This window comes from Engystomops pustulosus, chromosome 3, assembly GCF_040894005.1.
Source record: "Engystomops pustulosus chromosome 3, aEngPut4.maternal, whole genome shotgun sequence".
NCBI classification, from domain to species: Eukaryota; Metazoa; Chordata; class Amphibia; order Anura; family Leptodactylidae; genus Engystomops; species Engystomops pustulosus.
Window position 1 is genome coordinate 152,454,190 of NC_092413.1, and position 14,431 is coordinate 152,468,620.

The window sequence follows — 14,431 nt, forward strand, 5'->3', positions numbered from 1 at the left end:
GTAAAGCTATTTTAACCATTGGTGGTTTCCAATTATGTTTCTGGGTATCTGTAGTCACCCAGACCTCAAGTCCTTTTAACTGAAGCCAAATTGAGATTAAGGAAACCCTTTATAGAAAAAAGAAACAGAACTTTTGGGGACACTTATGGATTAAGTTTTTTTTAAAATTTTTTTTATTTGGATGAAAAATGAACTTAACATGATTGTTTTCATCACTACGGTATTCATAGCAACGTCAACATTTCTTTACAAACAAGATAAATTTAATTTAATACTAAAGGATACCCCAATGACACAAATGAGAAAAATGATATAAAATACTGTGGGAGAGATACAAAGTGTTAGATCTATCTTTCTAACCGTATGAGGCATATACTTTTAAAAGGTAAGAATAAAATAAAATTTTAAAATTCATATCCATAGGGTCTAAATAATTGGGTAGAAGTTATAAATAGGATATAAGAAGATGGAGAAACCAATATTGCCAATGACTGTTGGTTATAGCTAATGGAAACTACTAGCTGCTAAAAAAATAAGAACATTGAAAATGACTAAATACATTCAGGAAAGAAAGAGAAAGAAAAGACGTACGAATCAAATGTGAACATCCAGACATTCAGGATAAGATTAAGGGTATCACGAGGTGGATCTGAAAATTGATCTCAGACTGCAAAATGTTGTAAAATGTGGCATTGTTCTGTTTAGTACTAACAAGCAAGCTAGAAATGTATCTCCAGCTTACAAATATACATACAAAATAAAATAATGCAAATCCGACAAACTTTTTAAATCTTAGAATTAAATATTGTTTTGAAGAATGAAAAGTTATACAAATTTCCAATACACTTTCTCTATCAATTCCTCACAGTGTCCGAGATCTCTGCTTGCTGTGCTTCTATGAAAAGCTTCTACGTTTATTTACAGTGGACAGAAATCTGACCACGGTCACACAGGTGCACGGCTCGTTATATCACACAGCTCTGATTTATCTATGTGATATAACGATCTGTGTGACCATGGTCAGATTTCTGTCCACTGGAAATAAACAATGAAGCTTTCTATAGCAGGACAGCAAGCAGAGATCTAGAAAACGGTGAGGAATTCATGCAGAAAGTATATTGAAAAATTATATTATCATACAAACAATAACATTAAGTTGCTGAAGTGGGAATACCCCTCTAATATAACTTTACAGGAATAATACATGGTCATACTACCCAACCAGTTTAATCCATGAAAAAGAATAAACTATAATTTCAATGCAAACTGTTTACAAGAAACAGTTGATGAGAAATGACAGATAATGTTAATAATGTTACCTATTCATGCACGTTAGATAAGTGACAATTGCTAAGCTCAGTCCTATAATGATCCCAAGAATGAGCCAGTCCATAGGTCTCTGCTTGTTACTGTCATGGGAAGTACAAAAATCTGAGTGTTTATACACATATTGAGATACTTCTAGGTATCTAGACTGTATGTTGAAGAACGTCTTCCATTACCTAAAATAAGTAACATTGATTTGATTGATGGTATCCACTGATGACTTGTCTACACAAAGATAAATTACAATGGTTCCTAACGAATGAAAGGAAGTGAAAATATTTGATAAATATAATTCATAAAGCAAATAATATCCAAAACACACTATCACCATGAGAACCAGTGCAGTGCAAACAGACGGAGATACATTCCTTGAGATGTTCATGCATTTCCTACATCCATAAATGATTTTATGGCCACCTCCTCCCATTCCATGCACCTTTTAAATCACTGAAGACTTTAGACTTTCTTCTTACCTGCAAGTGTGGACTGGAGGAAGATTCACCATGCTGCTTGAATGACAGTGGAATAATATTAATAATGGGGAACTTCTGGAAGTTCAGACTTTATCTGTTTAATTTATTTATTCTACAAAGTTTAGGGTAAGTATTATTTAAGATAATGATACTACGGTAATATACTAATCAATTACAAAGGCACATAGGGCATTTCTCTATAGCCAGGTGAATACATTCAAGGCTGAGATTCATGCTTAGATCAGATCTTTTTTGTTAAGGCTTTTATTGTTGCATTTGTGATCTGTTTTCATTGATACTTGATTAATTTTAATAGGAGAGCAAAGTAACCATTGCTGTGTATATGGTTAGAGAAACCCATTTTGTGCTGCGTTTTGCAAGCTATATTGTAATGTTAATAGAGGTATAGTTATTAATGAGAGTTGAATGACAGATGATCTATTAATCAATATATGATTCTACTGTAATATCTGTTATATACCATTGGTAACCTCTTAACTGTACCCTGTGGTTTCCTGCAATTTTGACTTTTCTAGCTGTAGCTTTATAGATCTCTTTTCCTAAGTTATTCCACTATCTTTTACAGGTTTTCCTTGTGCCACCTCTGCCACTGAAAGGTGTTGGCTGTCATATTTTAATAGGCAATAAAGTATCTGGCACTGGCGGTATATGACTTTGTGCCATTTGTCTTACCTGTATCCATCTACTATATCCACAAGTTTAAAAAGCAAGACCTGTCTTGAAGACATTAGATATTTTCCAGGCCACCCCTTTTTATTCCGATGACCTTTGTATTTTATATAGTTCCAACACCCAAACCACACACTCATCAGCTTTTTCAGTTGTCTCAGGGCATTAGGATCCATAGATAGGGCCAAAAATAGAAGTTTTCATGCATTTTCTAACATTTACTGGTGGATATTGATCTGCTATGGTTTTGGGCAGAAAATCTGATAAGTCCCCTGATAAACCCCCCACCAATCACATAGGAATGCGATAAAAATAGAGAAAAAACTGCGGCACTCACCCGGAAAACGGTATCTTCTTTATTTCATGTGAAGTAAAATTACATTCGGCAAAAATGGGGTAGAGAGGAAAGCAGGGATACATACAAAGGCGACAGCCGTTTCGCGCTGTCCGGCGCTTTCTCTAGCCTCACCGTTTTCCGGGTGAGTGCCGCTGTTTTTTCTCTATTTTTATCACATTACTGATGTCTCTTTCTACGAACGCTGAGCACCACCCAAATTTGTCTTTCACCAAGTCAACTCTGAATAAGCGGTTATTCCAGGAAGGTACAGATAGTGCCCCTTTTTCTTCATATCTTCGTACTGAATTGAATGACATAGGGATGACTGATCCTAAGGTTAACTTTAATACCTCAAATCACATTAAGTAGCTGTCACTTATTTGCCAAGCGGCTATTTCTCCTGATCCCCATACACATGTATACTTGGAGTGGCCTGGTATCTTTGAGTACTGAATGAGCAGAAGGGAATGCGCCACTGCCAGACACGGCTTAATTGTATAGAAAGAGTATGCTCCGCTCACCCACAGGAGTGCTATGCCAGGGGTAATCCCACAACCATTGCTCATTTGAAGCACAAAAGCATAGGGATCAATCAACACATCTATGATCCATGAGCAATGATTTACTGTTAAATTCCCCATTGTATAAAAGTTGATGTGGTACAAAATTAATCTATATTTGCTGATTATTACCCTTAATAGACTAACAGCTATTACTGTTTTATATTATCTTATTAATGATGAGTCAGTAAAAAAACTTAACCCAGCCTTTTCATATGTATGATGAGGATTATTATTACTTGGGTTTGATTCTCTGTACCCTCATATGATCGGCTGGTGGAATGGACTGCGATTGAGTTTATCCAGACACTGGTTTATAATTCAGAATACCAGAACAGCAAAGCAGCACCATCCATTAATCCAATCCAGTTAGTGAATGTTAGAGATGACCAGCATCAGACTATCACTGATCTAATATTAATGGCATATCATGAGGATTTACTTGGAAAACCCTGCCAATTCTAGCTTTCAGTCCATTCCAATGTGAATGTCAGAGACCAGACATAAATCATATTGACTATAATTATGATTGCAAAATTGAAAATGACTCTTAAATTAAGTAATCCTTGTTTTATTCAGACAGAAAAGTTTATAAAAGTTTATGACAGTTCATCTGTTGCTGTATAAGTCGTTCCAAGCATTGGCTATTTCTTTATTAATGTTCTGTGGCATGTTCATTGTCACGATTTAGTAAGGATCTCTTTAAATGAAGTTTGGATCTTTCATTTATTGATTACCTCTTATCAAATTCTTCCGTTGCTAGAAGTGATAAGAATTTTATAAAATATAATTTGGATTAAGATCCAGGAAATTGGTAAATATGTGGAAATGAAAAGACTGGACTGAAACATGATGTGTCAGATACTACATAGTACAATATCATTTATCATTATCTAATGTTGCAACTAGCTATAATGAAAGGCAAAGTTCACTACAGTTGTCATAAGACATTGACCTCTACCATCCCTCTTGTTCATGACAACCACTTGTAGTCATCCAAACAGATAAACAGTCTTGAGACTAAAGAGATTAGCTAATCTATGTCACACCATATGTGTTATTGCATGTTGCACGTCTGAAGATCAATTGAACAAGTTGTCCTTTTTTATCCAATCTGTATTTTTAATATTTACGTTTTCTCAATATGACTGGTCATTTAAAGAACATCTACCATCAGATAACCTGATGGTAGATATTTAAACTTACCTCCCTGTCCTATCCCGAACAGAAATAACCTTCTTTTTTCATGTTTTAGAATGCCATGGTTTTCTAGAAAAACAGCTCTATTAACTATGCAAATGAGCCTGACGCACTCTGCCTTCCTCTGCTATTTTCACACTATGCACAGTCATAGCAGAATTTAGTGAGTCGATGCTATGATTGCGCATAGTGTGACATCACTGAGCCTCTTAGAATTGCATATAGCTATGCGAAAATTAATTATTGGCGGAGCCATGAGGCTTTGGCAGAGCGCCACAGGCTCATTTGCATAGTTAATAAAGCTAATCAGGTCATTCTAAAACATGAAAAAAAGAAGATTATTGGATGGGATGGAGAGATGAGTATAAATACAGTTTAAGTGCCATACCACACATATCATATGTATGTGGATGGTGTTGTTTCTAAAAGAAAGCTGTCATGATTTTCTAATCCTTTAAAGAAAGTCTACTCCTAAACCATCCACAGGTGAAAACAACACTTTATATATGGCTGACATATTTCCTTGTCTACCTTTGAGATGTAATTTTAGTAAAGATTCCTTCTTTATCTCTATGCAAATGAACTTCTTGATATGACCATGATTACATGTGTATCCATTTACTTTTGCTACTCAGAACTACCAAACACTTTCCCTTTCACAATGATAAACATCCTATGTTTAAATAATGTATATAAGACAAAATAACATTGGAAAGCAACTCTCTACACCTCAATGCATAATGTATTTTCCAAAAGGAAAAGACTCCCAACTGTGGACTGCGCTGTTTTGATTGGGCACATTTACTAAGAAAGACGGAAACTTCACTAAAAGTGCTCTGCTCGTGTATAATGCTGGGTGCGGCAGATTCATTAAGAACATGCACCAGAAATCATGAATCTGTCACTTCCCTACACTGGCCCGACAGAGTTCACCAACTTTCTTGTGATGCACCTTTAATATGATTTGCATGTTAAATACGGTGCTTGATGGACCGAGCGCCGGAACACTCTCTAATTTGTGTTGCATGTAAGCCAGCGCAGCTGCACCACAAGGGGGTCGCGTGCAACACCTACAAACACTTCTTAACCCCTAGGCGCACCACGACGTTATACTACGTCCCCGGGGCTAGATGCTTAGCGCACCGGGACGTAGTATAACGTCCAGCTTCTGGGACCGGCTCACGAACGGAGCCGGTACCAGAAGCAGCGGCTGTCAGCTGTCTATCACAGCTGACACCGCGCTGTAACACCCGCGATCGGATCCGCCTCCGATCGCGGGTGTTAACCCCTTACACGCCGCGGTCAAGCATGACCGCGGCGTGTAAGGGTGTTCCTGCTGTGGATCGGATCCCCCGTGCCGCTTACCGGGGGATCCGATCCACTTCTGGGCAGCTCCGAGGACTGGCATGTGCCCCGGAGCTGCCCGGTCTCCATGGCAATCAGACCCCTTCCGGGTCTGACTGCAAACTGTCTGAGCATGCGCAAGCTTGCTCAGACAGTTTACACTGCTCTACAATAAAATAGTATTGTAGAGCAGTGTATTGGACTTAAACCAGTGATCAGAGCATCACTGGTTTAAGTTCAAGTATGTATAAGTAAAAAAAATTCAAAAACAGTTAACACTACACATTATAATAAATAAAAAATAAATACATAAAATATAAGCCCCTAAAATGTCACTTTCCCATAAAAAACTTAATAAAGTATAAAAAACATAAAAACACAAAACCCCCCCGCATATTTGGTATTGCCGCCTCCGTAACAATCTGTATAATAAAACAGAATCGTTACTGGACCCGCACGGTAAACGCCGGAGGAAAAAAACGCAAAAAACGCTCCGAAAAAAGATAATTTTTAATTAATACCCTATAAAAAATGCTCTAAAAAGTGATTTAAAAAATTTTATGCACTCTAAAATAAGCCCACTAAAAAGAACAACTGTTCTCGCAAAAAATAAGCCCCTAACAAGATTTGTCAGCCAAAAAATAAAAAAGTTATGCATATAAAAAGATGGTGATGCTAAAATGAATAAGATTTTCTCCAAATTAGTTTTTATTCAGTACAATTGAATAAAATACACAAAACCCCCACATATTTGGTATTCTTGCGTTCGTAACAATCTGTATAATAAAACAGAATTGTTATTAGATCCGCAAAGTGAACCCCGTAAAAAACAACCTAAAAAAACTCTCTCTGAAAAAGATGATTTTTTTATTAATGCCCTTTAAAAATGCTCTAAAAAAGTGATTTTAAAAAGTTACGCAATCTAAAATAAGACCACTAAAAAGAGCTATCATTCTTGCAAAAAATAAGCCCTTAAACAGATTTGTTAGGTGAAAAATAAAAAAGTTATACATATGAAAGACGGTGATGCTAAAATTAACAACAATTTTGCCAAATTACTTTTTATTCAGTAAAAATGGTAAAAAATAAAAAATATATATAAATGAAGTATTTTCATAATCGTGGCGACCCATAGAATAAAAATAATATACTATTTTTATGGTATGGTTAACGGCCAAAAAAAAAAACACATAAAAATGTTCCTAAAAATTGATGATTTTCATTTCCTCCACCAACAAAGAGTTAATTAAATCTCACCAATTAGCTGTAGATGCCCCAAAATTACATACCAGAAAAGTGCATCTCATGTGGCAAAAGAAATAAGCCCCTATAGGTCCACATTAAAAAAAAGAAAAAAAATTATAGCCTGTACAATGTGACATAGCAAATCTGATTTGTATGGCGCCTCCTTCTCTTCTATGCCCGGCCGTGCGCCCATACAGCAGGTTACCAGCACATATGGGGTATCCGTGTACTCGGGAGAAATTGGGTATCAAACTTTGTGGAGCCTTTTTTAATTTAATCCATTTTAAATGTTTAATTTTTTACCCAAAATGAGTGTATTGTGAAAAAATATTACAATTTGCAGACTCCACCTCCGTTTTGTTTTAACCCCTATAAAACACGTAAAGGGTTAACAAACTTCTTAAAAGTAGTTTTTCATACGTTGAGGGGTGTAGTTTCCACAATGGGGTAATTTATGAGTCTCGCTATTATTTAGGCCTCTCAGTGTCAATTAGAAGTTGAGCAGGTCCATCTAAGTACGGGTTTTGGCGATTTTACAAAAAATGTGAAAAATGGCACCCAAATTCTGAGCCTCATAACATTCTAGTAAAATATGTGGAATCTTAAAAAACCATGCCAACATAAAGCAGACATTTGGGAAATGTAAGTTATGAATTTATTTGGGTGCTTTGACTTTCTGCATCAAAAGTAGAGAATTTAGAACGTTGAAAATAAAGAATTTTTCTAAATTTTTGCCAAATTTTGTTTTTTTTCATAACTAAATGCAAAAGATTTCATCCAAATTTTTAAACTAATTTGAAGTACAATGTGTCACGAGAAAACAATCTCAAAATCCCCTGGATATCTCATAGCGTTCCCACGCTATAACCACTTATAGTGACACAGGCCAGATTTGAAAAATGGGGCCGCGTCCTTTAGGCCAAAAGATGCTGAGTCCCCTAGGGGTTAAATATCTGTGCAAGCCGTTTTCCCCTACAAGAACATGCAAAGTCAAACAGAAGATCGGGGAAAAGCCCTTAATGAATGTGCCCCAATGTCTTTTCAGCTCATCAGCACAGTATAAGGAACTAGTTTAGTTAGGCAAAGAGCTATAGAAGTAGGTCAGAGGAGAAAATAAACTCTTTGTGCAAATTTTGTCTTTGCTCTTTTGTGGTGAAAGAAAGTGTGCTTTTCAATATAGCTCTGAGGCAAAGTTTTATGCATAAGTATTATAAAATAAGTATATCACAGACTTAACATAAAAAAGATGAAACACTAAGTGCTGATATTATATATATTTACTTTTGGCAGCTTTTTTGCCAAATTATCTTGGAGTGTCTCATTCATATAAGTGGAGCTTACAAAAATCAATTGGGCAGATTTACTTACCTGGTCCTGTCGCGATCCAGCGGCGCGTTCTCTGTGGAGGATTCGGGTCTTCCGGCGATTCACTAAGGTAGTGCGCCCAATGTCCATCAGGTGTCGCTGCTGCGCTGAAGTCCGTCGGAGTTCACTGCAGTTCACGATCCATTGCTGGATGCAGGTAAGCGCTTGTCAAGCGACCCTTTTTTTAAAAAAAATACGGCGGTTTTTCCGAATCCGTCGGGTTCTGCCGGCCACACCCCCCAATTTCCGTTGCGTGCATGCCAGGACTGATGCGCCAGAATCCGATCACGTGCGCCAAAAACCCTTGGCAATTCAGGGAAAATCGGAGCAAAACGGTAATATTCGGGTAACCCAACAGAAAAACGCGAATCGGGCCCTTAGTAAATGACCACCAATGTGTTTGCTTTGAAAATTACATGGAGCTGCAATTCCAAATCTGTTATATTTGTAAGAATAATCTGGTAATAGCTAATCTGGCTAATCTGATAATATGGTAATAGCGAAATTAATAGATAATAAGTAAAGTTACATATATTTTGCATCAGGTTGTATGTTGACATGCTGTATGTAGCTTTTTCGGTCAGATCTTCTCTATAGTCCATGAATATGTACAGTATACTGAAACTGTGGGATTTGCGAAGCTACAGACAACTTTGTCATTTACATTATGTGTGTTCTCTTTTTAGTGCAAATCAAAGGGATGTATCAAATGACTGGGATGCCAATGCAGGTATGTTACATGTAGATTTCACTTCTCACAGTTATATTTCAAAAATTAAAGAGATTGTAATATAAACAGATAATAATCTGATTGGTGGGAGTCCAACTGCTGGGACCTTCATTGATTACAGAAATGGGAAACCTATTCTCACGATGGAAATTGATGGGACCACAGCTCAAGCATGCCTCCTGTCTCTCCTTTCAATATTATAGGAGCAGCTCATAAATAGTGAATAGAATGCCAGAGATACCTGACCAATGTGTTCAGCGATTTCCAAAACTCCCTTAGCATTCAATAGAGTGACAGGATACATGAGCCACTTTATTCTCATAAACAGTGGGGTGCCAGCAGACATATCCACTATTATTCAATTGTTATACCATGTCCTTTGGAAAAATTGTACCTGGTAAGACCCTTTTAAGTATCTGTTATAAGATGAGGCTATTAGATATCAGCTAATATCATTCACTGTTTGAAGTTTGCAGTTTGTGACAGATTTCTAGAACATGACGACATTCTCATTCAATTTCCTCATTGAAACAAGATTTGTATTCACCACATGGCAGTAACTGGTGGACTTCGACTTGTAATCATCTTTGCTTAATTTCAATCAAATTGAAACTTTGCCCTTAGGTAGCAAATATGTAACTATGTTTTCCATAAGCTCTTGTATTTTATTTTTTTTTGTAATAGTAGTTTGACACGACACAGGTTAATTGATAAGTGTGGTATGTGCCGCAATGGGAATTTTTCCTGATAAGAACATTACACTGGATGTTCAAATATGAGAACTAAGTATGCTACAAAAAAAAAACCATTGTATTATAAGCATTCTATTTTATTTCTCAATATTATATTTTTGCATTTTAATAATAACAATCAAGATTATATCAAAATACAAATGAAAAAAGGTAACTTTACTTACACAAGAACATACTTCCATCAGTATGTCAGCCCAAAAAAGAGATGTGTCAAATGACCAATAGATTCACAAAACAAACTATATTAAATGTATAAAAAGTGGGAAAAAAACCCATTAAAAATTCAATGGGGAACCATCTTAAATAAACCAAATCCCCTGTTTTCGTAGCATAATTCTGTTATTGTCTTTGTGGCGCGGCGCACGCATGTTGTTGGATGGGCATTTATATTGTTATGATTTGAATATACGACATGAGTTTCTTGTATAAATAGCATCTATAAACTTTATATACAGCTATGAGTTAAATATTTGTAATAATGGAAATTTCACACTCCTCCTCGGCTAAACATTTTGGCAAAATGTTAGTGTGATATGCATACACCACGTACAAAGCTGAAAAGTATAAACCCTTTTCATGAAAGCAATGAAATGCCCTTACCCAAAAACGATAACAGACTAATGCTACACACCCAGCTCTTTGTGGAGCAGCGGATCCTAGATATAATAGTTATTTAAAGAACTGTAAATAGACAAACGTATGCTCATTGTACTGTGCCCTGGCCACAAAAAAGGTAGAACATGCTGTATTTTCTATGGAGAAGGAAGGGGTGAGCAGCGCTCACCTCTCCTCCTCTCCGACTTGCCCGATGTGTGCCCACCCTGGCCATAGCCATGTGGGCAAACGTTCGTGTAAATGCAGCCTAAATGTCCCTGGTTTATCATGCTCAATTTTGATTTTATTAAAGAATTTTACTGTATAGTTAAAATAGAGTAAATTTCCCTAGATGTCTGTGGCACAAGCCCAGATTTTGACTTTGACTCTACCTCTTCTTTCACTGTTGCTCATATTCCATATGGGGGTGGGGGGGGTTGGTTGGAATAGCTTCTTTTTAGTGATGAGTGGATCCAGTTGGATTTGGGTGCAGCTAGTTTGAACCTAGAACAGAAGATGCTGCTGGCATTTAAATTCTGCGCTGCCATTTTTCCTAGGATTGTTGCTCCTTGTGACATCATTGGGGAGCAACAATCCTAGGAAAAGTGGTGCTGCGCATGTGCCACCGGCATTTAGATGTTGTTGGTGGCTTGTCTACTGCACTTAAAGCGTTAACACCCACAACTGGTACTCAGCAGCCCATGCAGTGGCTGGGTGAGCCAAACCCAAACTTCTGGCTGGAGTCATCATGATTGGGATCCTCTCATCATTACAAGATATCACAGTATTTACTCTGATTTATAGAGTGAAAGTAACCAGTAATTTAACTTACATGTAACCTTATTTATTATAAACAGGTGATAGCTAAAATTTCAAACTTAAAAGGCAATTCTGTTTTTTCATTATTACAGAATACAAAACTACAAAAAAATCCCCATATGGTCATGTCAACAGACAGACAAAAATGTTTTCCTAAATGGGCTAATATGTTTTTTTACTGCATTTCTTAATGTGTCTAATGCTGATTATCTGAATTTTTCTGCAGATTATTTGACATACTGCAATTTTAATGATAATGCAAAACCCTTCTGTGACTGGAAACAAAACTATGGAGATGATGAAGGAGACTGGATCAGAGCCAAATTGAGCACTCCCACAGTGGGCACAGGCCCGGAAGGAGACTTTCCTGATGGATGTAAGATTATATCTATGGTTTACAGATATACAATGGTCATGAACTGTAAACTGGTTTTTGGAAGAAAATTCCATATTTACATTGTATGTTTCTGGAATAATTTTTATGGTGTGAGAATTAGGTTGGTTTTCCATGTAGAGACTATTGTTGAAATATTGCCATGATTCCCACAAACGTACTGTAAAAATTGTCACAAAACCTCAGCAAAACCAATTTATTTCTGCACATTAATTATACCAACGTGTAAAGTACTAGCAAATAATGGGATGGGGAGGCCAAGCTGTGGCTAATGATTATTAATGCATATTCAGTAATATGTAACCTGACCCAAAGCTTAAAGCATTCCCATAGTTCTAACATCTGTCCCTACAATAGTTTTACTTATTTATGTCCCCCGCCAACGAAACTAATTACTTTTTTCCCTTTCAGCTGGGTATTACATCTACCAAGAAGCAACTAACTTAATCCTGGGCGATAAAATCCGTCTTGATAGCAGACTTCTTGCCATTAACAGTGATGTATGTATAGATTTCTGGTATCACATGCTTGGTTCAGAAGATGAGAATCAACTCAACGTCATTGTTCAGGATGACACTGCTGCAAACATTGTCTGGCAAACAAAGGGACAACAAGGTTCCGACTGGTTGTATGGTTCAGTCACTTTTCCAGTATCAAGGGAAACTGATATCCAGGTAAAGCAATTTATTATTGGAAATATCCTGTAAATCCTGTATTGAAAAAAATTGTCTTGTTTGCAAGAGCAGTTTATAAAATTCTGCCATCTAGTGGGTTTTTTGACTAACTGCTAGTTGAGCTGATGCAATAGAGAGATACTGTAGACATGTATACAGTATCAATCTCTCTATCTATATCACTATCTATTTATCTATCTATCATCTATCTATCTATCTATCTATCTATCTATCTATCTATCATGTTATGTTATATTTGATCATATCAATGTTTTGTTATAATTTTTTTTTAAGAACAAATATGCATTTTTATAGCACATACACAGTTTAAAAAGGTTGTAATTTTTCTTGGGCTGTAAAAACTATTAATATGTGAAATGGTAATATGTGTAAATGTTAATATTAATATATGAAATATTAATAATATGAAACTAAATAGCAAAAGTACTCTACATGTACAATGCTGTCAAGATAGCTGTAGCCTAACTCTAAAGTTGATTCTAATATAAACCGGTAGCCTCTATTTTTTCCTGGGTACATGCCAGTTCACTAGTATTACATAATTTAAAGATTGTAAGGACAGCATTGCTGGCATCAGTTAAAGACTTTGGAGAAAAAAAAATCATTAAACCCCAAACCAGATGAAACCTACTGTATATGGCATATGAAGATACTGCAATAGAATGTTTTGTCCTTTCATGTGCAGTCCTAGGATAGTTATTGACTGTGTGACATATTTGGGGTAGCTGCATGAGCTGCATACTTTTTAATACGTCATTTCACAATTACTATGAAACATTTTGACTCACCCTTAGACTCCTATTTTGGCCAATGTTATTCTGCAATTATTCCTCTACAGACAAAGGGGCAGATTTATAAAAAGTGTCCTAAGGTTAGACAGTGCAGAGTTAGACTAGACAGTCTTATTCTGCACCTGATTCATATAAGCATCTAATGCTGGATGATAAATCTGTCCCAGTATAAGACTGTCTAGTCGTACTCTGCCCCTCCTATTAGTTGGCTTACTTTACTCCAGAAAATTAGGACACAATTCAGCAGTTTTATACCATGAGGCCACACTCCTTTTGTCGTGCTAGTCGTAGGAGAGCCAGAAAACTGTCTAAAACCCTTTATAAATGTGGTGCAGACAGTTTTTTAGTGCAAAGTACTACATAATTCTGTCATGGACAGAGTAATAAATCTCCCTCAGAGTGTTTGGAAAAATCCAGAAAAGCTAGAGTTTAAATAAGTTTTTCATATGTATGTTTTTGAACTTTGTTGGTAAAAGAAAGCTACCATTGCTGTTGTTTGTTTATTCTATGACCATAAAAATAAAAGCTGAATGTGAAACTTTTGGATTTTAGGTCACCTTTGAAGCTATTCGAGGTGTGACAGAATTTGGAGACACAGCCATTGATAATATTGGCGTGAAGAGAGGACCATGCGGTAGGTATCATTGTCTAATAAATTCTCATACAACTAGATCATGTATTACAATCTAAATATACTGATGGCAGAAACATACATCCAATGGTCTAATTCAAACTGATAATGTGCTTAGAGTGACTCTGGAAAAATGAGTATTAGGAATTACTGAAAAAAATGAAAATAATAGTCAAGAACTTCTCAACACACCTGGCAACAATCTGAAGTAATGTACAGTAACTAGAGATGAGCGAACATGCTCGTCCGAGCTTGATGCTCGGTCGAGCATTAGGGTACTCGAAACTGCTCGTTACTCGGACGAATACTTCGCCCGCTCGAGAAAATGGCAGCTCCCGCCGTTTTGCTTTTTGGCGGCCAGAAACAGAGCCAATCACAAGCCAGGAGACTCTGCACTCCACCCAGCATGACGTGGTACCCTTACACGTCGATAGCAGTGGTTGGCTGGCCAGATCAGGTGACCCTGGGATAGACTAGCCGCTGGC

General features: G+C 36.7%; 1 protein-coding gene across 5 annotated transcripts in view; it reads left to right on the plus strand.

Moving 5' to 3' along the window:
* The first annotated feature begins 1,812 nt into the window (after positions 1 to 1,812).
* The window catches only part of LOC140122114 (uncharacterized), a 141,500-nt gene continuing 128,881 nt past the window's right edge, over positions 1,813 to 14,431 (plus strand). For all 5 annotated transcript variants that reach the window (XM_072142595.1, XM_072142596.1, XM_072142597.1 and 2 more), the window contains exons 1-5: positions 1,813 to 1,925; positions 9,227 to 9,270; positions 11,662 to 11,811; positions 12,241 to 12,503; positions 13,868 to 13,949. In XM_072142595.1, coding sequence (XP_071998696.1) covers positions 1,864 to 1,925; positions 9,227 to 9,270; positions 11,662 to 11,811; positions 12,241 to 12,503; positions 13,868 to 13,949 — 601 coding nt within the window. In that variant the 5' untranslated portion in view covers positions 1,813 to 1,863. The remainder of the gene's footprint in view (positions 1,926 to 9,226; positions 9,271 to 11,661; positions 11,812 to 12,240; positions 12,504 to 13,867; positions 13,950 to 14,431) is intronic.